The 27,389-nt window shown below is 42.3% G+C and overlaps 1 protein-coding gene across 1 annotated transcript in view; it reads left to right on the plus strand.

The window, feature by feature from the left end:
• Nucleotides 1-27,389, plus strand: part of LOC109888924 (reelin) — a 268,663-nt gene that overhangs the window by 42,523 nt on the left and 198,751 nt on the right. Inside the window, exon 2 of the mRNA XM_031823231.1 lies at nucleotides 14,807-14,914. Coding sequence (XP_031679091.1) covers nucleotides 14,807-14,914 — 108 coding nt within the window. The remainder of the gene's footprint in view (nucleotides 1-14,806; nucleotides 14,915-27,389) is intronic.

A 27,389-nucleotide genomic window follows, 5' to 3' on the forward strand; every position in this document is an offset into this window, starting at 1 on the left:
CATGTCTTCGGCACCCGTAGAACATACTGAAGGCAGTGTACTGGACTGGTGTATATCAGGTAAATAAGGGACTTGTGGACGGTCCATTTAACCGACACTTAATCTGAACAGGAGCACAGAAAGGTTCTACTATGGAAGAATTGGAGGAGAATAGAGGGATGAGAGGGAAGAGAACTGGAGAGCTCTGGATCACAGTAGAACAGAGCCCTGCTGAGGGAGGGAGGGAGGGAGGGAGGGAGGGAGGGAGGGAGGGAGGGAGGGAGGGAGGGAGGGAGGGAGGGAGGGAGGGAGGGAGGGAGGGAGGGAGGGAGGGAGGGAGGGAGGGAAAAAACACACCAGGCCTCACCCTACTGATGTTGAATGTTTACTGTTTGCTGATGATCTGGTGCTTCTGTCCCCAACCTACAGCAGCACCTAGATATTATGTCAGACCTGGGCCCTGACAGTAAATCTCGGTAAGACCAAAATAATGGTGTTCCAAAAACAGTCCAGTCGCCAGGACCACAAATACCAGACACCATTGCCCTACAACACAAAAACTCTACATACCTCGGCTTTAACAAAGCTGTGAACGATCTGAGAGACAAGGCTGGAAGGGACTTCTATGCCATCAAAGGGAACATAGAACTTGACATACCAATTAGGATCTGTCTAAACCCTTTATGGTTGTGAGGCCTGGGGTCTGCTCACCAACCAAGAATTCACAAAATGGGACGAACACCATGCAGAATTCTGCAAAAATATCCTAAGTGCACAATGTAAAACACCAAATAATGCAAGCAGAACAAATTAGGCCAATACCCGCTAATTATCTACAACCACCTAAAAGGAAGTGATTCTCAAACCCATCACCTACAGAGAGATGAACCTGGAGAAGAGTTCCCTAAGCAAGCTGGTCCTGGGGCTCTGTTCGCAAACACGAACAGACCCCACAGAGACCCAGGACAGCAACACAATTAGACCCAACCAAATCATGGGAAAACAAAAATATAATTACTTGACACATTGGAAAGAAATAACAAAAAACAGAGCAAACTAGATCACTAGTTGGCCCTAAACAGAGAGTACACAGCGGCAGAATACCTGACCACTGTGACGGACCAAAATTAAGGAAAGCTTTGACTATGTGCAGAGTCAGTGAGCATAGCCTTGCTATTGAGAAAGGCCGCCGTAGGCAGACCTGGCTCTCGAGAAGACAGGCTATGTGCACACGGCCCACAAAATTAGGTGAACCTGAGCTGCACTTACTAACCTCCTGCCAAATGTATGACCATATTAGAGACAAATATTTCCTTCAGATTACACAGACCCACAAAGAATTAAAAAACAAACCCAATTTTGAAATACCACAGTGTGACATCACAGCAACAAGATTTGTGACCTGTTGCCAAAAGAAAAGGGCAACCAGTGAAGAACAAACACCATTTGAAATACAACCCATAGTTATGTTTATTTATTTTCCCTTTTGTACCTTAACCATTTGCACATAATATGACATTTGAAATGTCTTTATTATTTTTGAACTTTTGTGAGTGTAATGTTTACTGACATTTTTTGTATTGTTTATTTCACTTTTGGTTTTTATGTATTTCACTTGCTTTAGCAACGGCGATCAGTCAATAATTTTCTGACAGATGTTTGTGAAGTGCATATCACAGCAGTATAACAAATTGTGTATATTAATCACTTAAGATCTTTCTCTCTCTAGTTCTCTTCTCTCTCTACTATATCTCTCTCTCTGTCTCTATCTTTCTCCGGCGCTCTCTCTCCACCCCTACACCTTGTACTTTGTAGCAGAACTGATCCCTCTTGACACCCCCACATGGAATGCTTAGCTTAACAATTCCACAGAGATATTTGGCTGAACCATGCAAACATCTGCTTCGTCTACACACACACAAATACACTCAGGTCTTGGATATTGTTATTCCTCTTGGCCCAGAGAAGACCAGTCAGAGATGAAGTATGGGCAGGAATGTTAAGGCTAACTTCAAAGGCCTTCCACCCTGCTCTTTAGATATATGAAGTGTGTGTGTGTGTGTGTGTGTGTGTGTGTGTGTGTGTGTGTGTGTGTGTGCGTGTGCGTGTGCATGTGTGTGTGTGTGTGTGCTGTATCACTCCTCTTTCCCCCATGGATGGAATGGACTAGACACATAAGCCGATCAGATCAGATCTTACCTGTCAGGGGATTCAGACACACACACACAGAATCCCTGTCTAAATAATGCAGATCTTGCATCGGTATTGATCGAAGCGCTAGTCTCTATGGACTACTACTCCACTTCCCCATATCTCCCTTCCATCCCTCCATCCACCCATCTCCATCCTCGCATCCCCATCCATCTCCCTGGGCCTCTGTTCTTGTTTTAACGTGTGCCCCTCCCCCTCCGCTCATTCCCCTCTACATCAAACAGACTTCAGGTACCACTGCTGTGAAGGAGTAGAAAATGCATGCAGAGGTATTAGAGAAGAGCACTATTAACACAGTTCTATGAATGAGAGGGAGGGAGAAAGGGAAAGAGAGGAGAAAGAGTGAGAAAATCCCTTTCAACAAACTCTGATGTTGGAGGGGTGGATGTGTGTGTATGTGGGGGTGGGGGAGTGGAGTGGATAACCTCAGAATGCAGGTCATGTAGAATGTAGAAACTAGCACATGTGTGGGGGAGAAAATCAGTATAAGTATGATGGTTGCTTGTGATTGTGAATGTGAGAGCATTTTGAATGCACTACTTTCCTGAGCTGCGATGTAATAGTTGTGTTGTACACTATATATTGAATATCATAAATATAATGCTTTCCAACACACACTGGAATTGAAATTATACCCTCCCTAGGAAACACTGGCTTTTCCCTCAACCATTACATGCCACACCAGCATCTTGCGGAGCCTAGATAGACTTGTGAAGTTGAAAATAGATAGATAAATACGGTACAGAAAAGTACTATGGTTCAGCTACAGTATATTGAAAAGCAGCAGTCAATGGTGGTATGATTGCAGTATATAGGGACGGGTAGTGGTATGATTACAGTATATAGGGACAGGTAGTGGTTTTATTACAGTATATAGGGACAGGTGTTGGTATGATTACTGTATATAGGGACGGGAAGTGGTTTTATTACAGTATATAGGGACAGGTGTGGGTATGATTACTGTATATAGGGACGGGAAGTGGTTTTATTACAGTATATAGGGGCAGGTGTTGGTATGATTACTGTATATAAGAACAGGCATTGGTATGAGTACGGTATGTATGTACAGGTCTTGGTATAATTACAGTATATAGGGGCAGGTGTTGGTATGATTACAGTATATAGGTACAGTTAATGGCATGCTTACAATATACAGAGACAGGTGGTGGTATGATTACAGTATATAGGTACAGGTAATGCATGATTACAATATACAGAGATAGGTGGTGGTATGATTACAGTGTATAGGGACAGGTAGTGGTATGATTACAGTATATAGGGACGGGTAGTGGTATGATTACAGTATATAGGGACAGGAAGTGGTTTTATTACAGTATATAGGGCCAGGTGTTGGTATGATTACTGTATATAAGAACAGGCATTGGTATGAGTACGGTATGTATGTACAGGTCTTGGTATAATTACAGTATATAGGGGCAGGTGTTGGTATGATTACAGTGTATAGGGACGGGTAGTGGTATGATTACATTATGTATGTACATCTGTTGGTATAATTAGAGTATATATGTACAGGTGTTGGTATAATTACAGTATATATGAACAGGTGGTGGTATGATTACAGTGTATAGGGACATGTGTTGGTATGATTACTGTATATACGGACGGGTAGTGGTTTTATTAAAGTATATATGTTCAGGTGACAGTATGATTACAGTCTATATGAACAGGTGTTGGTATGATTACAGTATATAGGGACGAGTAGTACGGTATGTATGTATATAAGGACGGGTAGTGGTTTGAATACAGTGTATAGGGACAGGTGTTGGTATGATTACTGTATATAGGGACGGGCGTGGTATGATTACAGTATATAGGGACAGGTATTGGTATGATTACTGTATATAGGGACAGGTAGTGGTACTATTACAGTGTATAGGGACAGGTCTTGGTATGATTACAGTATATAGGGGCAGGTGTTGGTATGATTACTGTATATAGGGACAGGTAGTGGTATTATTACAGTGTATAGGGACAGGTGTTGCTATTATTACAGTATATAGGGGCAGGTGTTGGTATGATTACAGTGTATAGGGACGGGTAGTGGTATGATTACAGTATGTATGAACAGGTGTTGGTATGATTACAGTATATAGGGACGAGTAGTGGTATGCTTACAGTGTATAGGGGCAGGTGTTGGTATGATTACAGTATATAGGGACGGGTAGTGGTATTATTACAGTATATAGGGACAGGTGTTGGTATGATTACTGTATATAGGGACAGGTGTTGGTATGATTACTGTATATAAGGACGGGTAGTGGTATGATTACAGTATATAGGGACAGGTGTTGGTATGATTACTGTATATAGGGACGGGTAGTGGTATTATTACAGTGTATAGGGACAGGTGTTGGTATGATTACTGTATATAGGGGCAGGTGTTGACATGATTACTGTTTATAAAAATAGACATTGGTATGGGTATGGTATGTATTTACATGTGTTGGTATAATTAGAGTATATATGTACAGGTGTTGGTATAATTACAGTATATATGAACAGGTGGTGGTATGATTACAGGGTATAGGGACATGTGTTGGTATGATTACTGTATATAGGGACGGGTAGTGTTATTATTACAGTGTATAGGGACAGGTGTTGGTATGATTATTGTAAATAGGGACGGGTAGTGGTATGATTACAGTATATAGGGACAGGTGTTGGTATGATTACTGTATATAGGGAGGGTAGTGGTATGATTACAGTATGTATGTACAGGTGTTTGTATAATTACAGTATATATGAACAGGTGGTGGTATGATCACAGTGTATAGGGACATGTGTTGGTATGATTACTGTATATACAGACGGGGTAGTGGTTTTATTAAAGTATATATGTTCAGGTGACAGTATGATTACAGTATATAGGGACGGGTAGTGGTATGATTACAGTATATAGGGACAGGTGTTGGTATGATTACAGTATATAGGGACAGGTGTTGGTATGATTACTGTATATAGGGACGGGTAGTGGTGTTATTACAGTGTATAGGGACAGGTGTTGGTATGATTACTGTATTTAGGGACGGGTAGTGTTATGATTACAGTATATAGGGACAGGTGTTAGTATGATTACTGTATATAGGGATGGGGAGTGGTATGAATACAGTGTATAGGGACAGGTGTTGGTATGATTACTGTATATAAGGACGGGTAGTGGTTTGAATACAGTGTATAGGGACAGGTGTTGGTATGATTACTGTATATAGGGACGGGCGTGGTATGATTACAGTATATATGAACAGGTGTTGGTATGATTACAGTATATAGGGAAGGGTAGTGGTATGATTACAATATATAGGGACAGGTGTTAGTATGATTACTGTATATAGGAACGGGTAGTGGTATTATTACAGTGTATAGGGACAGGTGTTGGTATGATTACTGTAAATAGGGACGGGTAGTGGTATGATTACAGTATATAGGGACAGGTGTTGGTATGATTACTGTATATAGGGAGGGTAGTGGTATGATTACAGTATGTATGTACAGGTGTTTGTATAATTACAGTATATATGAACAGGTGGTGGTATGATCACAGTGTATAGGGACATGTGTTGGTATGATTACTGTATATACAGACGGGTAGTGGTTTTATTAAAGTATATATGTTCAGGTGACAGTATGATTACAGTATATATGTACAGGTGTTGGTATGATTACAGTATATAGGGACGAGTAGTGGTATGCTTACAGTGTATAGGGACAGGTGTTGGTATGATTACTGTATATAGGGACGGGTAGTGGTATTATTACAGTGTATAGGGACAGGTGTTGGTATGATTACAGTATATAGGGACGGGTAGTGGTGTTATTACAATGTATAGGGACAGGTGTTGGTATGATTACTGTATATAGGGATGGGTAGTGGTTTTATTACAGTATATAGGGACAGGTGTTGGTATGATTACTGTATATAGGGACGGGTAGTGGTATGATTACAGTATGTAGGGACAGGTGTTGGTATGATTACAGTGTATAGGGACATGTGTTGGTATTATTACTGTATATAGGGACGGTAGGGATTTCATTACAGTATATTTGTTCAGGTGACAGTATGATTACAGTATATATGTACAGGTGTTGGTATAATTTCAGTATATATGAACAGGTGGTGGTATGATTACAGTATTTAGGGGCAGGTGACAGTTTGATTAAAGTATATGGACTGGTAGTGTTATCATTACAGTATATGGATGGGTAGTGTTATGATTACAGTATATAGGAAAAGGTGGTGGTATGATTACAGTAAATATACCCAGGTGGTGGTACAATTACAGTATATGTGGGCAGGTGTTGGTATGATTACAGTATATAGTGACAGGTAGTTGTATGATTACTGTATATAGGGACAGGAGTGGTATTATTACAGTATATATGAACAGGTGTTGGTATGATTACAGTATATGGACGGGTAGTGTTATGATTACAGTATTTAGGAAAAGGTGGTGGTATGATTACAGTAAATAGACCCAGGTGGTGGTACAATTACAGTATATGTGGACATGTGTTAGTATGATTACAGTATATATGGATAGGTAGTGTTATGATTACAGTATAGACGGACAGGTAATATTATGATTACAGTATATAGGGATAGGTGGTGGTGGTGGTATGATTACAATGTATAGGGACAGGTGATGGTATGATTACAGTATTTATAGACAGATGGTGGTATGATTACAGTATATATGGACAGGTAGTGTTATGATTACAGTATATAGGGATAGGTGGTGGTGGTATGATTACAATGTATAGGGACAGGTAAAGGTATGATTACAGTATATAGGGACAGGTGGGGTATAAGTACAGCAAATAGGGAAAGGTGTTGGTATGATTACAGTATATAGGGACAGGTAGTGCTATGATTACAGTATATGGACAGGTAGTGTTATGATTACAGTATATAGGGACAGGTAGTATTATGATTACAGTAAAATGTGGTGGTATGATTTCAGTAAATAGACCCAGGTAGTGGTACAATTACAGTAGGTAGGTGGTGTTGGTATGATTACAATGTATAGGGACAGGTCAAGGTATGATTACAGTATATAGGGAATGGTGTTGGTATGATTACAGTATTTATAGACAGGTGGTGGTATGATTACATTATATAGGGACAGGTGGGGTACAAGTACAGCAAATAGGGAAAGGTGTTGGTATGATTACAGTATATAGGGACAGGTAGTGCTATGATTACAGTATATGGACAGGTAGTGTTATGATTACAGTAAAGGTGGTGGTATGATTACAGTAAATAGACCCAGGTAGTGGTAGAATGACAGTATATATTGACAGGTTGTGGTAGAATTACAGTGTATATGGACAGGTTCTGGTATGATTACAGTATATATGGACAGGTAGTGTTGTGATTACAGTATATAGGGACTGGTAATATTATGATTACAGTATATAGGGATAAGTGGTGGTGGTATGATTACAATGTATGATTGTAAGGTTAAGGTATGATTACAGTATATAGGGACAGGTGTTGGTATGATTACAGTATTTATAGACAGGTGGTAGTATGATTACATCATATAGGGACAGGTGGGGGTATAAGTACAGCAAATAGGGACAGGTGTTGGTATGATTAAAGTATATAGGGATAGGTTGTGTTATGATTACAGTATATGGACGGGTAGTTTTATGATTACAGTAAATAGGGACAGGTGTTGTTATGATTACAGTATATATGTACAAGACGTGTTATGATTACAGTATATATGGACAGGTAATGTCATGATTACAGTTTATGTGGACAGGTAGTGTTATGATTACAGACAGTATACAGGGACAGGTGTTGGTATGATTACAGTATATAGTTCACATATTGTGTTATGATTACAGTATATAGTGACAGGTGTTTAAACAGATCCATATGAGTAGATGTGAGTAGAGTTGGGGATATGCGTCACTTTAAACTTACATCCAGTCATTTGCCAGCGTACAAAAAGTATTTAATATATATCCAACAGTATGCAGGACAGTGGAGGATGTTTAGTACTAAAAGCTGTCTAGCAATGATCAACAACCAACTTGACAGAGCTTGAAGAATTTAAAAAAGAATAATGAGCAAATATTGTATGATCCAGGTGTTGAAACCTCTTAGAGACTTACCCAAAAAGACTTACAGCGGTTATCGAGACAGGGAGGAGAGAGAGGGATGAGAGAGTGGGATAAGAGAGGGGGAAGAGACGGGGAGGAGAGAGACGAGTATCCAGAGAGGAGCAGAGCATGTCCAATTTGACTGGAGTGTGGAGAAAGATTAACAAGGCTGGAGTGGGAAGATTGGGAGAGAGACAAGGGAGAGATGAGGAGTGAGACGGGAAGGAGCGAGAGGGAGAAAAGACAGGGAAGAGAGAGGAAGGAGAGAGCGGGAGGAGAGAGAGGGAGAAGAGAGAGAGAGGAGAAGGAGGGAAGAAGGAGAGGGAGGAGAGACATGGATGAGAGAGACAGATGAGAAAGAGGGAGGAGAGACAGGGAGGAGAGACAGGGAGTAGCGAGAGGAGAGAGGGGGAGGAGAGAGTGGGAGGAGAGACAGGGAGGATAGAGAAGGGAGGAGAGAGAGGGATGAGAGATGAGAGAGGGTGTGGAGAGAGGGGGAGGAGAGAGAGAGAGGGAGTGGAGAGAGAGAGAGGGGGGGAGGAGAGAGAGAGATGACAGACATGGAGGAAAGAGAGGGAGAAGAGAAAGAGAGAAGAGAGAGGGGTGAGAGAGAGGGAGGAGAAGGAGGGAAGAAGGAAAGGGAGGACAGTCATGGGTGAGAGAGACCGATGAGAAAGAGGGAGAAGTGACAGGCAGGAGAGAGAGGGAGGAGAGACAGGGAGGAGAGAGAGGAGAGAGTGGGTGGAGAGAGTGGGAGGAGAGACAGGGAGGAGAGAAAGTGGAGAGAAAGTGGTTGTTTAGCATCCCCAGTGGCTCTGCAAGTGCGGAGAGGATATTCTCTGCTGCTGGCCTGCTCTCCAAGCACCATTGCATGACCCTGAAGCCACAGACACAGGCACTGTAGACTGAGCCTAATAAGGCATTTTTTTATTAATTTGTATTTATGTCTAAGTAAGCCACATCCCGTATGCGCAATGTATAGACTATAGTGATTTAATACAATGAAATGGTGTTTAAAAGCTGAGTGTTTTATGTCCCTACCAGCCTATTGTGTCACACTCACAAATGCTTCACAATATATTTCTTTGTAGGCTATAGCCTTGAAATAATTGAAATAATGTAGCCTAAATAATTAATTGTCTTTCCTTTGTAGGCTCCCTGTCTGGCTCCTGACCTATTTAGAGTGTTTATATGCTGTTTAATATGACATATAGCCTATCTGAAATGGTGTGCACTTCTTACATTCACCCTTTCATGTTTACTTTTCTTTCAAATCAAATGGTTTGGTTTCAATACTTCAAAACCAAATTGTAGGTTCAGGTAGTCACAAAAAATAGATGGGTTTTGGTTAAATTGTGATTTTAATGAATGGAGGGAATTTGAAGAGCTTGTTTTTCTTTCTGTGAGCGTGGGGCGGTTTTTAGCGGAGTGGTTGGAAAGGACATGGAGCGATGAGTGGGATTTCCAACAGGGAGGAGAGAGAGTGAGGAAAGAGATGAGGGGACAGACAGGGAGGAGTAGTGCCGGATTAATGCAGGGGCTGAAGCCCCCAGTCCATGGCCTGTGGGTGGCCCAAGAGGAAGGAATGAGATGTTTGACAAGCAGGGACCCATGTGGGTAACTGGTGCGCCCTTCTTGAATGGGTGACAGAGGGTGGCATATCAAGAAGCTTTTTAAACACAATGATCATTTCACAGGTGCACCTTGTGCTGGTGACAATTAAAGGCCAAAATGTGCAGTTTTGTCACATAACACACATAACACAATGCCACAGATGTCTCAAGTTTTGATGCAATTGGCATGCTGACTGCAGGAATGTCCATTAGAGCTGTTGTCAGAGAATTTAATATTTATTTCTCTACCATAAGCCATCCCCATTATCATTTTAGAGAATTTGCCAATACGTCCAACCGGCCTCACAACTGCAGACCACGTCTAACCACGCCAGCCCAGGACCTCCACAACTGGCTCTTCACCTGTAGGTTCGTCTGAGACCAGCCACACGGACAGCTGATGAAACTAAGGATTATTTCTGTTTGCAATAAAGCCCTTTTGCAGAGAAACACTCCTTCTGATTGGCTGTGCCTGGCTCTCCAGTGGGTGGGCCTATGCCCTCCCAGGCCTCATATGGCTGCGCCCCTATAGATCAGGGCCTAATTCATGTATTTCAATTGACTGTTTTCCTTATATGAACTATAACTCGTTGAAATTGGCCCATGTTACATTTATATTTTTGTCAGTATAAATGACTACCTTTCAACTAGGGTCATGAAGTCCACCACAGGAACTGCTAGCGTCCGTAGACCGAGACAGATAGAGACAGATAGACATACAGACAGACATGAGGCCACAGAAGTTTGCTTCCCCAAATTCCCCACACCTAAACAGACCCAGATGGTATTACACTACGAGTCTCAGTCTCTGTAACGGTTCTCTTCTATCTCCTCCTCTGACGAAGAGGTGGAACAAGGATCGGACCAAAATGCAGCGTGTAGATTGCGATCCATGTTTAATGAACAAACGTAAAACACGAATCAATTATAAACACTACAAAACAAAGAACGTAACGAAAACCGAAACAGCCTATACTAGTGTAAACTAACACAGAGACAGGAACAAGGACACTAAGGACAATCACCCACGAAAAACTCAAAGAATATGGCTGCCTAAATATGGTTCCCAATCAGAGACAACGATACACACCTGCCTCTGATTGAGAACCACTTCAGACAGCCATAGACTTAACTAGAACACCCCACTAGCTACAATCCCAATACATACACACCACATACAAAAACCCATGCCACACCCTGGCCTGACCAAATAAATGAAGATAAACACAAAATACTTCGACCAGGGCGTGACAGTCTCTCATCCTTCACCCAGTTGCATAACAAACTGAGGTGGAATCCCGGGTTAGCTTTGGTTCCTCTCTCTTTCTTCTTTAACATACAGAACCCAGCCAGACACATATTCATTTTGGGAGTGTACTGTATTCCTTTAGTGCCTTAGTTTTCCCCTCGTTGCCATAGGATCTGTCTGGTTGGCACCGGGCCAAGCCATGAGCCACAAAGTCAGTGATGCTAGTTGTTTTTACCCCAGTGATGTAGCTATGTAGTCCTGTGGTGTTTTTATGTCAATGATGTAATGCTGTGGTCCAGTCAGTCAATAGTCGTCTAGTCCAGTGATGTTTTACACTAGTGATGTAATCGTGTAGTTGTGTGGTCCTGTGGTCCTGTCACTCAATAGTCATATAGTCCAAAGATATTTTCTTACAGTGAAGTTGTCCTGTGGTGTTTTAAATCCATCGATATAGTCCTGCTGTGGCTAGTGAGGTTTTACAGTAACTCCAGTAATGTAGTCTTGTGGTACTGTGGTCCTGTCAATCAGAATTAGATTTATACAGAAAACCAATAGCTAGTTAACCTGCTGGATACACTGTTGATCGACTTTCTGCTCCTCAGGACTACACTGTGGCTACCTGGCATGGATTGCCTAGTCACTGAGTAACACCATCATCAAAGTCCTTTCGTTGACTCATCAATAAGGATCTTTGATTTCCCCAGCAGGTATACTGTGGTATACTGTATACTGTAGATCACACTGTGGAAGAGTGGGTGGTTAGACCAGATAACAAAACACTCCTAGTATGTGACTCAGACCTCCACCGAGACCAGAAAGCCATTCTCCCTATGCTGCCGTAGTCTTATTTCTTGAGTGGAGTAACATTTGTCATAGTTGGCATCTGTAACTGGGTGCAACCCCCACCTCCGGAACATCCCAGCACCTGCACTCACCTCTGTGCCCCCACCTCTCTTCCGTCTTTTCCGTCTCTCCCTCTCCCTTCCCTCTCCCATACAAATATTGTTATTTATACAACCCCCTGCCTCCCTTAGGGGACTCCTTCTCACCTTACACCCTTTACAGTCTACCCCTCCCCCTCTCTAATTGCCAGACCCTCGTGAACACCTGTGCTCTGTGCTCGTTAGGCTCGTTAGCAGCAGGGAGAGTGTTAAAGGTGGTGGTGGGCATGTTCTCTGCCAGATAGATACACATCACACTGGCTAATTATCTAGCATCAGTTTTTAGTCTGCTGTATGTTACTGGAGAGGTGGGCCTGTGTTTGTAGGATTTCTATCATAATAATTACAGGACTAGGACTTAGTGTTGATGTTGATCCTTGATCTTGTAAGTAATTAGCATATACAGTCATTGGTGATTAAGATACTTTGCAGGGAGGTAATGCAATTAGAGCCATACCTCAGGTTTGAGTGTTTCATATTATCTTCATATTATCTTGCTTGCGATAGTGCTCACCAGAATGTAGTCCTAAAACCAGAAATGAGTAACCTCTGGTTCCTTCAGCCCTTTCTATGGGGAAAATTTATGGGGAAAGAATGGGAATATGGCTTAGGAGATCTGAAATGTTTGTTTCTGTTGGATATTATCAGTCAGTTTACATTACCTTTATGAATTATGAAGTCTTTATCTTGTGTTCTATGATAATATCAGTCAGTTAACATGACCTTTATGTTGTGTTCTATGATAATATCAGTCAGTTAACATGACCTTTATGTTGTGTTCTATGATAATATCAGTTAGTTAACATGACCTTTATGTTGTGTTCTATGATAATATCAGTCAGTTAACATGACCTTTATGTTGTGTTCTATGATAATATCAGTCAGTTAACATGACCTTTATGTTTTGTTCCATGATAATATCAGTCAGTTAACATGACCTTTATGTTGTGTTCTATGATAATATCAGTCAGTTAACATGACCTTTATGTTGTGTTCTATGATAATATCAGTTAGTTAACATGACCTTTATGTTGTGTTCTATGATAATATCAGTTAGTTAACATGACCTTTATGTTGTGTTCTATGATAATATCAGTTAGTTAACATGACCTTTATGTTGTGTTCTATGATAATATCAGTCAGTTAACATGACCTTTATGTTGTGTTCTATGATAATATCAGTTAGTTAACATGACCTTTATGTTGTGTTCTATGATAATATCAGTTAGTTAACATGACCTTTATGTTGTGTTCTATGATAATATCAGTCAGTTAACATGACCTTTATGTTGTGTTCTATGATAATATCAGTCAGTTAACATGACCTTTATGTTGTGTTCTATGATAATATCAGTTAGTTAACATGACCTTTATGTTGTGTTCTATGATAATATCAGTCAGTTAACATGACCTTTATGTTGTGTTCTATGATAATATCAGTTAGTTAACATGACCTTTATGTTGTGTTCTATGATAATATCAGTTAGTTAACATGACCTTTATGTTGTGTTCTATGATAATATCAGTTAGTTAACATGACCTTTATGTTGTGTTCTATGATAATATCAGTTAGTTAACATGACCTTTATGTTGTGTTCTATGATAATATCAGTTAGTTAACATGACCTTTATGTTGTGTTCTATGATAATATCAGTTAGTTAACATGACCTTTATGTTGTGTTCTATGATAATATCAGTTAGTTAACATGACCTTTATGTTGTGTTCTATGATAATATCAGTTAGTTAACATGACCTTTATGTTGTGTTCTATGATAATATCAGTTAGTTAACATGACCTTTATGTTGTGTTCTATGATAATATCAGTTAGTTAACATGACCTTTATGTTGTGTTCTATGATAATATCAGTTAGTTAACATGACCTTTATGTTGTGTTCTATGATAATATCAGTTAGTTAACATGACCTTTATGTTGTGTTCTAGGATAATATCAGTTAGTTAACATGACCTTTATGTTGTGTTCTATGATAATATCAGTTAGTTAACATGACCTTTATGTTGTGTTCTATGATAATATCAGTTAGTTAACATGACCTTTATGTTGTGTTCTATGATAATATCAGTTAGTTAACATGACCTTTATGTTGTGTTCTATGATAATATCAGTTAGTTAACATGACCTTTATGTTGTGTTCTATGATAATATCAGTTAGTTAACATGACCTTTATGTTGTGTTCTATGATAATATCAGTCAGTTAACATGACCTTTATGTTGTGTTCTATGATAATATCAGTCAGTTAACATGACCTTTATGTTGTGTTCTATGATAATATCAGTCAGTTAACATGACCTTTATGAATTATGAAACCTTTATCTGCATTATGTATTTGTTTTTATTGCATACTGTACTGTATGCTTCAAATTTCACAAAATGTACATTTTTAGCTGATGAAGATTATTTCATAGAACAAGCCTGTTTTTACCACATACCTTATTTTTAGCATTTATTTTCATCATAGACTTGGCCAACAAGTTAGTTCCTACAAAAAAAGACATTACTAGTGTTCTCTATTCCAACACGTTGTTAAGAATTTACTACTTTGCCTGTTGCTTGTTTCTTTGTGTGTTTATTCCAATGTGTGTGAGTGTTTGAAGAAAGATGACCAGATAACTTAGCAGTGCTTCTCTTACTTCACACTCTTGTTTCGGTCTCTCCACAGTGACTGTCTCCACCAGTGTGTATTTTGATGGTCTGCTGGTGACCGGTCTCTACACGTCCACTCCTGTCCAGTCTGCTCCTATCCCTGCTCCTGCTGCCTTCGGCTTCGGTGAGTCAACCTATCAGTTCTGGACATCCTCAGTAACAATATGATAACCATCAAATGACATCTACTATGAAGCTTAGACCTAAAATATGAACAATCAGTTGAAAATTCCATAGTGGACTATTATATGATTTCCTTTTCTTGATCAGAAGTTACTGGCAAATCCCCCCCCCCCCCCCCCCCCCATGGTTACAGAACAATGCAAAAATGAATGAAAGGAAACCATTTTAGTGTATTAAGATCCCAGGTTCTCCCAGTCCCTCCTCCACAGGCCTCTGATCCCAGTCCAGACTCAGTCAGACGGCTCACAACCCAAAGAACACACACAGGGCGTCAGACAGGCTATGATGGATGAGACTGGGGTTGAGTCTAGGGTTGATGTGGCCTGGGGTTGGGGTTGATACACTCTGTAGAATGAAGGGAACGCAGATCTGTCCATAGAGGGGGGAAATACCAGAGGTACTATATGTTCTGTTAAATTATGTGGGAAGTACATTCTAAACCACAGGAGAAGTTGGAACAATGGAACATAGAGAAAGAGATCATACTGACTGACTATAGTATGACAATTCATCAGGACAATTCGTCCTGTACACCATTCAGCTGGTGTACAGGACAAGCAGTCACATGTATACAAAAGGTCATGCAGTTTTTCTTAGGAACTGCTTTTGGGACATTCCAAAGATTGGATTATGGGAAGTTCTGTGAAAACATGCCTGTAATGTCATAGCTTTATCTCTACCATCAGCGTTAGCCATGGGCATGAAGTTCAGTGAAAAAAATGTAATGGCTGGATTCTGTGATGTAATAGCTGTATAGTTACCATTGGTGTTTACTGGGCATGGGTTTGACATTTTTTTGAAAATGTCAAGGACTGAATTCTTGCTTACTTACTAATTCATCGTCTTTGTGCCTGCTGGCGCTTGAGGCTGAAAAAAAGACTCAAATTCTGACCATCTAAAGCCTGTTTTGCAGACTAACTGATTTATAAGGACTGAATTCACAGGAATCCCATGTACAACGTTAATCAATTTGGTCTAACAGAGAAACTCAGTTGTAAGAAATGTAATGCAGTAAGGATAATATAGTCTATGAGTTGAACTGAGAAGGTGCCTAAATTGAGATATCAGCGGATGGGAAGCCCAGTGTGCCAGGATGGAGGTCTCCTGTGGCCATAATGGACCCACACAGAGAGCAGGGCTCCAGTCCCAGAACTGTGCCCAAACTGTCCACTCTGTCTTTTCCTCTGCCACTGGAGTTCTTTACAATTTGCAACCCTGATTTTGGGGAAGGCATCCAAGCTTTGGGCCTCCAACATTAAGTCACCTTTGCTTCACAGAGACTAATTGAGCTGTGACTCATTCATTTGAAGAATGTGTGGACAAACTGGCAGACTGATGGGTAGCTGCCCATTCTGCCAGTCTCATCCTCTGCCGGAAAAGTTCAACAGTGGTAGTCACTAGACTACTCAGTCATCCACTCTAGTTTCAGCTGAAGAGCTCTGCTGGGGCCAGAGTTGTCCAGCGCGCCGTAACGGCACCTCAATTTTTTTGGCAATTGTATTCCGGCTTCTCTATAAAACAAAGTAGCCTATCACCGGCCCAGATTCACACACCAAGGCAAAGAAGGTTGATCAAAGCAGAATGAAGGCGGGATCTGCATTGAATAGCAATGGCTATTGGGAATTCATTTTCTGATTTGGCTTTGTTCAAGTTTATTTGCCACTAGATTGTGAATCTGTGCGTGATAGTAGGCTGTCAGTTCGCGATTGTGCAGATTGGGCCAGCTTGTATGCGCATGATGCGCTGTTGAAGGTTGTAAAATTAGGGTCTGTAAGGTAATGAAAATACATTTATTTCATCATTTTTGTAATGTATTTAATGAAGGAACACTTAAATATTAGCCAATCAATCATTGAAAAATCGACCTATCAGCCATCATCAGAATGACCCTTCAGTGTGTGTCTGTGTGTGCTGCATGTGTGCCAGTGAGAATCAAGAATCAAGGTTGCCTTCTTCCCACTAAATAAATCTGCACCATTGAAAAACTGGGATTCCCCTCTATTAAACAGTAGCCATGTAATTGTGACAAGGTAGCGTAACTGACAAATTACTTGATGTGCATAGATCTGGTTGACCACAGCACTTTATGGTGTAGTAATTAGCATGCTACGCTACCTCTGCACTATGGTTATCTACATTGCGACATGTTGGAACAGAAAACAATGTTATGTTAGGCAGCCAGGCACCATTGAGAGAGGTAACATAGTGTCAATTGACTGTAGTCTTTATTGATGTTTAAGTGTCGTGTATTCACAGGACCCATAGTTTGTGCCGTACTGCAAGGAGAGACAACATAGATAGTAGACACAATGCAGTATAAAATGATTATTTATTTACTTTTTTACTATTTATTTTACAACGTGACAATATCTTGTTAGAGACATTTGTATTTTGTAGTTTTATACATTAAACCATTGTCTGTGTGCTCATGTGTGTTCCTTTGCTCGTCCACTCGTCCACAATGGATGTCTTTCTTTTACACACCTTCTTGCCAGAAAAACAGCATGAGATTTAAACTGAGTGAGCTGCCTGATCATTTCAAGAATGTCCCTTCTTTTGACTTCCATTAAAAAGCCCTTTCTTTCCATTCCAAGGCTTTTGGCTTCTAAAAGGGAACTCACACAGTTTATATTTGCCCTTTAAAATTGGCATCGTCCTTAATGTGTGTGTGTGCATGCGTGCTTGTGTGAATTGTAATTTATACACACACACACACAGACACACACACACACACACACACACACACACACACACACACACACACACACACACACACACACACACACACACACACACACACACACACACACACACACACACACAGAATTAAACAGAAGTGATTACATGATATATAGGACCCCACAACGTGTATATTGACTCAAAGTTAGAGTTAGACTGATTTGTCACAGTTAGACTGGTTTGTAGCTGCACCACTAATGAATGCAAAATGTTTATCAGATGCATCATCATTCAATGAAACAAAGAAAGCCTCTGTAATGTCACATCTTGTGTAATGCATTTGAAACCCAGGTAGGCAGGGAGGGAAAGGATTCTGTAAGGCTCTCTGCATTCAACTGCTGATTAAGCAGGCAGATTGCTCAAGAATTACTTTGAAATTGGACGTCCATGTCCTGAGGACGTCGGGGTAGTCAAATTGGTAAAATCATTAGATTTTTTTGTTATCAAGAAACGGCTTTGCAAATGTCACAGAGACTGACAGGACATAATGCTTGAGAGACAGATAGAGAAATAAGTGAGTGAGTGAGTGAGTGAGTGAGTGAGTGAGTGAGTGAGTGAGTGAGTGAGAGAGAGAGTGAGAGAGAGAGAGAGAGAGAGAGAGAGAGATGTGAAATTGCAGAAAATGGTTTAAAGATGAGCATGAGGGTATAACAAGAAAGTGACTGATGAAAACCAGACAGCTAGAGGGAATTAGTGAGAAAGGCAGAGGAAAGAGTTAGGAGAGACGGAATGAGGAGGGATGAGGAGAAAGAAGAGTGTTGCCAGGAGAAAAGAGGATGGGATGGCAGGGTAAGCAGCATTCCATCATTCCCAGTGACAGTGTGGGTGATTGGTGTTCCTGCAGCGATGCTGAGTCGGATGGAACCTTCAGTCATTGATGAATGTCTCATTTGGAGCGCTCTGTTTATATTCTCCTTAATTTGCATGTCAGGAGGTATTTGTGGGGCGTGTTGGTGCCTGAGAGAGAAGATTAGCCAAACACACATACACACACACTGTGACAAAGTGCTCCTCTTAACAGCCACTCCACACACACCTAGATTAAAAAATAAATAACTGATTAAAAATCAGGGGTGACACACGCAGGCACACTTCCACTTCCTCTCCTTCGCACCCACAGGCACAGGCCCACACACACACACACACACACACACACACACACACACACACACACACACACACACACACACACACACACACACACACACACACCCACACACACAGACACACACCCGCACACCCGCACACACACACACACACACACACACACACACACACACACACACACACACACACACACACACACACACACACACACACACACACAAACACACACACTAATCATAGTGAAGGATGAAGGTCAGTGTCAGGGCCCTCTCTGCTGTAGAGTCAGATTGGATGTCAGTTAGCTGTCGGGCAGATGAGAGACGGCAACCCATCATGACACGCTACCTGGTGTGTTAGATGATAGATAGGTTCCAAAGTGTCTTCTGTCCTTACAGTCGCAGGAAAGAGTGAGGGGGAGAGGAAGAGGTAGAGAGAGAGAGAGAGAGAGAGAGAGAGAGAGAGAGAGAGAGAGAGAGAGAGAGCAACACTGTGTCTGTATGCTTCTCCATGCTTCCATCAGAGCATCAGAGAATCCAAGTGGAGAAAGATGGCAGGAGAAGATGCTGAGAGAAAGTAGGGATAAAGCAAGAGGGAGTGGAAAGGAAACAGTGGATGGTTAGAGAGGAGGGGGAGGGTAGTGTGGGGTAAAGAGCAATGAAGGGGTGGAGGGAGGGGAGGGAACTGGTTCCCATGGGGTTCGGAGCTGTCAGTCCCTGTGAGACTTCAAAAGCTCTGCTCTCTCTTTGATCAAGCTGCTCACGCACATACACACACACACACACACACACACACACACACATACATACTGTACATACACAGATTCATACTAATACACACTCTCCCTGTGATCAGGCTGCTCCCTAACACTGGGCTGACAGCACCCTGACTGTGCCACTTAGAGAAGGATGAATGCTCACACACACACACACACCATTGACAAACTGTAATGATTCCCTGTTGAAGGAAATCATTTTGTTAGGGGATTTCCATACTGATGTCTGCCAAAAAGAATAGCCCAACCCACATGTATTTATGCACTTTTGTAGATCACTTGCTCTGACCCAAATGATAAAAGATCCCACCAGAATATGTGAAACGGTGCAAAGTAGGATTAATATTGGTGCCTGATAAATCTAAAATATCGCAGAGTGGAGTAATAGTATATGTAATCAGTGATCCTTTTATTACATTTTGCACTTGGAGGATTTTTAAAGATATATTTAAGTGTCACAAAACCGTTAGAATTCAGAGGACTCAAAAAAATGCTGTGTTGAAACATTTAGGGAGGAAGTGGGTAAAATTGACTAGTCACCTGTGCTGGATAGTGTAGGGGTAGACAGTACCTGGGAAGTCTTTAAATGTAGATTCCTTGATATGGTGAATGTGATGGCTCCCATTGGACGAGTCAGGGTAAAGCAGAGATCTAGCCCTTGGTTTAATCATGAGATTCTAGAATCTATCCAAGTAAGGAATAAGGCCTTTAAAAAATGTAAGAACTCTCAAGAGCAGCCTGATTTTGTCCTATATAAACGTCACAGAAATGAAGCACAGAGCAGGATGGATGAAGCTAAGAGGGGTTACTTTGCTGAGAAAATCATTGAGAACAATAATGACCCTAAAAAGTTTTGGAAATCATTTAAGGAACTAGGCTCTAGTAATACTACCAAAAACAAACTCAACAGCATTGGACTGAACATCAGGGGGGAGATGGTATATGTTGCTAGCAAGCTGGTTAGCAAGCTGCCCACCAGTTCTGGTTTGTATGGAAGCAACCAAATCAAGAAGTATTATGTAGGGTTAGGGGTTCAGCCAAACTCTTTTTCTTTTGCAAAGGTAGCAACAGCCAAAATAGTCAGTATGCTGGCAGAGCTTGAATGCTCCAAAGCCACAGGCCTGGATAATATTCCTGCAAGGTTTCTAATAGATTCTGCTGAGCAAATTGACCCTTGTATTACACATACACGTTAATCTCTCTCTTGAACAAGGCATCTTTCCCAGGGACATCAAACAAGCTAAAGTTATACCTAGCTTGTATAAGAAGGGGATAAAGTCTGACCCTGGGCCTGTATCTATCCTCTGTATAGTATCAAAGATCCTGGAGAGAGTTGTACATGAGCAAATGTATGAATATGTTAACAAAGTCTAACGTGTGATTTTCAGTAGAGGTTAATGCAAATAGTAGAGGTTAATGGTTCACTGTCTCAGGCAAAACCAATGAGTTATGGCGTACCGCAGGGGAGTGTGCATGGGCCTCTGCAGTTTTTATTGTATATTAACAATATATAAGATGCTTGTTCTTGCCATCTTTTTCTTTATGCGGATGACTCAACAGTTCTGGTGTCTCACAAAAGTAAAACTATGTTGGAGAGCATACTTAGCACAGAGCTAACTAGCATTAGAAAATGGCTTGGAGATAATAAGCACTTAGGGAAAACTGAAGCAATTATTTTGGGATCCAGACCTAATTTGAGTAGGTCCTCTGAACAGTGTGGAATTAGGGGGTGAGGTGCTGACTACTAAAACCTCTGTTAGCTACCTGGGATGTATCCTTGATGGAATCTTGGGAGGTGTGAGCATGGCCAATAAAGTGCTTGGGAAGGGTAATGCCAGGACTATGTTTTTTTGGCTAGAAAGTCCAAGCTGCTTGATAAGGACTCCATGAAAATGCTAGCTACTGCCCTCGTTCAATGCCATTTTGACTACGTTAGTTCTTCCTGGTTTGGGGGCTTATCTAAACTCATAAAGGGGAAGCTCCAGATAGCCCAGAACAAGCTGATCAGGGTAGCATCGAAGGTGAGTCCACGTACTCACATAGGCAGGAGCTGCTTTCAGGAACTAAACTGGCTGCCTGTTGAGGCTAGGGTGTCCCAGATTAGACTAGGTTTGGTTTACAGGAGTATTTATGGTCCTGCGCCCAGGTATCTAAGTGAGTTTACTTTCCTTGTGTTAAGGATGCACACAATCACAGCACCAGATCAGGTGTTGCTGATGTGTGCTTATACAGATTCAGGAGTAATGCTGGGAAAGGTACTTTCTGTATACTGGAGCCTCAGAATGGAATGAGTTGCCTCTGCCTATTAAAACAATGTCCTCTCCGGGCAGCTTTAAAAATAAAGTAAAACTATGTTTGATGTCTTCTGTGCCCATATGAATAACCCCTATGATGTAAACTGGAATGATGAGATAGATGTTCTTCTTTTATGTTTTTGTTTTACTATTTCACTGCCATACTTTGTTTAACTGTGTTCGATCTTGTCTAGCCATCTTGTCTCAAGAGGACCACAATGGAAATAAGTCCCAGACTTTATTGTGTGTTATCCTCAATGATTTTATTCATGTGCATGTATGGCTTTTTCAAGTTTTATGTGTGCTTGTTTTTTAAAATGGTTGAATTAATAAACTAAACTAAACTATAGACATGCATGCACACACAGGCAGGCAAACGCGCACACACACACTCACATACTCTGAAGTATATTCACATTCTACTAACATGCACACTCACTGACAAACTGAAACTGATGCTGACATGCAGGATGCTCATGTGAAAGACAAGCAGATTCAAATATCATGCAGACTCAGTCAAGGGCAAATTCAGTTAATTCAATTGAATGTATTTTTTAGCACAATATTCCAAAAGCCTGTATCACAAGAATAATTTATTGACATTTTTTCGGAGCATTTATATTTATGAGAGTATTTTTTTCTGTTGTCTTTTTGGTCTCGTCTCCTTTGCTCCTTCTGCTATGACAGGACACCTTTCTATTAACACACACACCAAGCACCTGCCACTCACAACAAAAAGGATGAGAGATCACATCTTCCTCTCTGACAAGCGGTTTCAATTCAATATGTATATTTGAGGTCGGTCCAACAGGATCAATCATGTTGCGTGGCACTGCAGTACCAGGTACCACTAGCAGCATTTTAGCCATAGACTGTTATACAAGCTATCTATTCTGTGTTTAATAAATGTGCAATAAGAATAATAATTATATAAGGGAGAACTCGAAATTCACACAATTGTTACCTGGAGGAAAATTGGGGAGGTCCGTGTTCTTCAATTTCAGTCAAGGGGAGGGTTTAGTATTTTTTTATTTAGTTCAGGGGATGGAAATTGTAATCGATTACATTTCACATTGTTTAGTGTCTGAGAATTAGTTGCTTATTATACAGTGAACTCGGAAAGTATTCAAACCCTTTCCCCTTTTCCACATTTTGTTACTGTTAAGGTTTTCTTCCGTCGAAGGAGAGGAGGACCAAAATGCAGCGTGGTTATTTCGATTAATGTTTAATAAAAAGATAAACACCAACAATACAAACAATAAACGTAATGTGAAAACCTAAACAGCCTTATCTGGTGCAAACAAACACTGAGACAGGAACAATCACCCACGAAAAACTCAAAGAATATGGCTGCCTAAATATGGCTCCCAATCAGAGACAACGATAAACACCTGCCTCTGATTGAGAACCACTTCAGGCAACCATAGACTTTTCTAGACAACCCCACTATACCACAATCCCAATACCTACAAAACCCCAAGACAAAACACCACATAATAAACCCATGTCACACCCTGACCTGACCAAAATAATAAAGAAAACAGAAAATACCAGGGCGTGACAGAACCCCCACCCCCAAGGTGCAGACTCCCGGCCGCACACCTAAACCCATAGGGGAGGGTCCGGGTGGGCGTCTGTCCACGGTGGCGGCTCCGGCGCGGGACGTGGACCCCACTCCAACAAAGTCTTAGTCCGCATGCATCGCGTCCTTAGATTGGCAACCCTCGCTACCGACCTTGGCTTAGTAACCCTAACCAAGGGCCCCACCGGACTGAGGGGCAGCTCGGGACTGAGGGATAGCTCGGGACTGAGGGGTAGCTCGGGACTGAGGGGTAGCTCGGGACTGAGGGGTAGCTCGGGACTGAGGGGTAGCTCGGGACTGAGAGGAAGCTCGGGACTGAGAGGAAGCTCAGTACTGAGAGGAAGCTCAGGCAGGTAGATGGCTCTGGCAGATCCTGGCTGGCTGGTGGTTCTGGCAGATCCTGGCTGACTGGCGGTTCCGGCAGATCCTGGCTGACTGGAGGATCCTGGCTGAATGGTGGCTCTGGCTGCTCCATGCTGACTGGCGGCTCTGGTTGCTCCATGCAGACTGGCGGCTCTGGCTGCTCCATACAGACTGGCGGCTCTGGCTGCTCCATGCAGACTGGCGGCTCTGGCTGCTCCATGCAGACTGGCGGCTTTGGCTGCTCCATGCAGACTGGCGGCTCTGGCTGCTCCATACAGACTGGCGGCTCTGGCTGCTCCATGCAGACTGGCGGCTCTGGCTGCTCCATGCAGACTGGCGGCTCTGGCTGCTCCATGCAGACTGGCGGCTCTGGCTGCTCCATGCAGACTGGCAGCTCTGGCTGCTCTATGCAGACTGGCAGCTCTGGCTGCTCCATGCAGACTGGAAGCTCTAGCTGCTCCATGCAGACTGGCAGCTCTGGCTGCTCCATGCATAATGGCAGCTCTGGCTGCTCCATGCAGACTGGCAGCTCTGGCAGCGCTGGACAGGCGGGAGACTCCGGCAGCGCTGATCAGGCGGGAGACTCCGGCAGTGCTGTAGAGGAGGAAGGCCCCGGCAGCGCTGGACAGGCAGGAGACTCCAACAGCGCTGTAGAGGAGGAAGGCTCTGGCAGCGCTGGACAGGCGAGGCGCACTGTAGCCCTGATGCGTGGGCCGAGGACACGCACATGAAGCCTGGTGCGAGGAGCTGCCACCAGAGGGCTGGTGCATGGAGGTGGTACTGGATAGACCGGACCGTGCAGGCGCACTGGGGCTCTTGAGCACCGAGCCTACCCAACCTTACCTGGCTCGATGCCCACTCTAGCCCAGCCGATACGAGGAGCTGGTATGTACCGCACCGGGCTATGCACCCGCACTGGAGACACCGTGCGCTCCACAGCATAACACGGTGCCTGCCCGGTCTCTCTAGCCCCCCAGTAAGCACAGGAAGTTGGCGCAGGTCTCCTACCTGGCGTCGACATACTCCCTGTGTGTCCCTCCCCCCAATACATTTTTGGGGCTGACTCTCGGGCTTCCTTGCCAACCGTGTTCCCTCGTATCGCCGGCTCCTCTCTCCGGCTGCCTCTGCTCTCCTAAGTGCCTCCACCTGTTCCCATGGGAGGCGATCTCTTCCAGCCAGTATTTCCTCCCAAGTGTAACAACCCTTGCCATCCAAAACGTCTTCCCATGTCCATTCCTCCTTTCGCTGCTCCTGCTGCCGCTGCCTTTCACCACGCCGCTTGGTCCTGTTGTGGTGGGTGATTCTGTTAAGGTTTTATTTTGGCCTGACCAAAATAATAAAGAAAACACAAAATACTAAGACCAGGGCGTGACAGTTACGTTACAGCCTTATTCTAAAGTTGATAAAACAAAATAAATTCCTCATCAATCTACACACAATACCCCATAATGACAAAGCAAAAAACTGTTTTTTGAAATGTTTGCAAATGTAAGTATTCAGACCCCTAGTCTCAAAATTGAGCTCAGGTGCATCCTGTTTCCATTGATCATCCTTGAGATGTTTCTACAACTTGATTGGGGTCCACCTGTGGTAAATTCAATTGATTGGACATGATTTGGAAACACCTGTCTATATGAGGTGCCACAGTTGACACTGCGTGTCAGAGCAAAAACCAAGCCATCCTTCTTAAATGAGACAAGTTTGGAACCACCAAATCTCTTTCTAGAGCTGACTGCCCGGGCAAACTGAGTAATGAGGGGAGAAGGGCCTTGGTCAGGGAGGTGACCAAGAACCCGATGGTCACTCTAACAGAGTTCCTCTGTGGAGATGGAAGAACCTTGCAGAAGGACAACCATCTCTGCAGCACTCCACCAATCAGGCCTAAATGGTAGAGTGACCAGACCGAAGCCACTCCTCTGTAAAAGGCACATGACAGTCCGCTTGCGTTTGCCAAAAGGAACCTAAAGGAACCTTTTGGCCTTTCTAGGGAGTTTTTCCTATCCACCGTGCTTCTACACCTGCATTGTTTGCTGTTTGGGGTTTTAGGCTGGGTTTCTGTACAGCACTTTGAGATATCAGCTGATGTACGAAGGGCTATATAAATACATTTGATTTGATTTGATTTAAAGGACTCTCAGACCACGAGAAACAAGATTATCTGGTCTGATGAAACCAAGATGGAACTCTATGGCCTGAATGCCAAGCGTCTGGAGGAAACCTGCCACCATCCATACAGTGGAGCATGGTGGTGGCAGCGTCATGCTGTGGGGATGTTTTTCAGCGGCAGGGACTGGGAGACTAGTCAGGATCGAGGGACAGATGAACGAAGTAAAGTACAGAGAGATCCTCAATGAAAACCTGCACCGGAGCGCTCAACGTCTCAGACTGTCTCTGAATGTCTTTGAGTGGCCCTGTCAGAGCCCGGACTTGAACCTGATTGCACATCTCTGGAGAGACCTGAAAATAGCTGTGCAGCGACGCTCCCCATCCAACCTGACAGAGCTTGAGAGGATCTGCAGAGAAGAATGGTAGGAACTCCCCAAAAACAGGAGTGCCGAGCTTGTAGTGTCATACCTGAGAAGACTCTAGGCTGTAATCGCTGCTAAAGATGTTTCAACAAAGCACGGAGTAAAGGGTCTGAATAATTATGTAAATGTGATATTTCCTGGGAGGTTTGTAGAAATGTCTAAAAACCTGTTTTTGCTTTGTCATTATGGGGTGTTGTGTGTAGATTGATGAGGGGGGAAAAGAACAATTCAATCCATTTTAGAATAAAGCTGTAATGTAACAAAATATGGGATAAGTTAAACCTCTTTGGGATAGGGGGCAGTATTTTCACATCCGGATGAAAAGCGTGCCCAAAGTAAACTGCCTGCTACTCAGGCCCAGAAGCTAGGATATGCATATGATTGGTAGATTTGGATAGAAACCGCTGTAAAGTTCCTAAAACTGTTCTAAGAATGTCTGTGAGTATAACAAAACTTATTTGGAAGGCGAAACCCTGAGGACAAACCATCCAGGATTCTTTTTTTTTTAGTTCTCTGTGTATTCTATTAAATTTATATGGGAAACTAGATTTATGAGGCACCTGGTTGCAGTTCCTATGGCTTCCACTAGATATCAACAGTCTTTAGAAATTGGTTGATATTTTTCCTTTGAGAAATGAAGAAGTACGGCTATTCAGTATGAGAGTCAAGCCAAGTGGACTCTTGTTTGGTGCGCACGACCTGTAGCTCGTTCCACTTTGATTTTATCTGCTATTGAACACAATATATTCTGTCTTAAATTGTATCGATATTTTACATTTTAGGATACCTAAAGATGGATTAGGAAAGTTGTTTGAAATGTTTGGACCAAGTTTACGGGTAACTTATTAGATCATTTGTAATCGTGTTGGGCGAGTTGGAATGTGTGTTTTTCTGAATCAAACGCAAATCAGACATTTTGGGGATATAAAGAAGCAATTTATCGAACAAATGGACCATTTGTGATGTTTCTTGGAAATTTTGGAGTGCCAACAGAAGAAGATCTTCAAAGGTAAGGCATGAACTATATCCTT

Source organism: Oncorhynchus kisutch, linkage group LG4, assembly GCF_002021735.2.
Source record: "Oncorhynchus kisutch isolate 150728-3 linkage group LG4, Okis_V2, whole genome shotgun sequence".
NCBI classification, from domain to species: domain Eukaryota; kingdom Metazoa; phylum Chordata; class Actinopteri; order Salmoniformes; family Salmonidae; genus Oncorhynchus; species Oncorhynchus kisutch.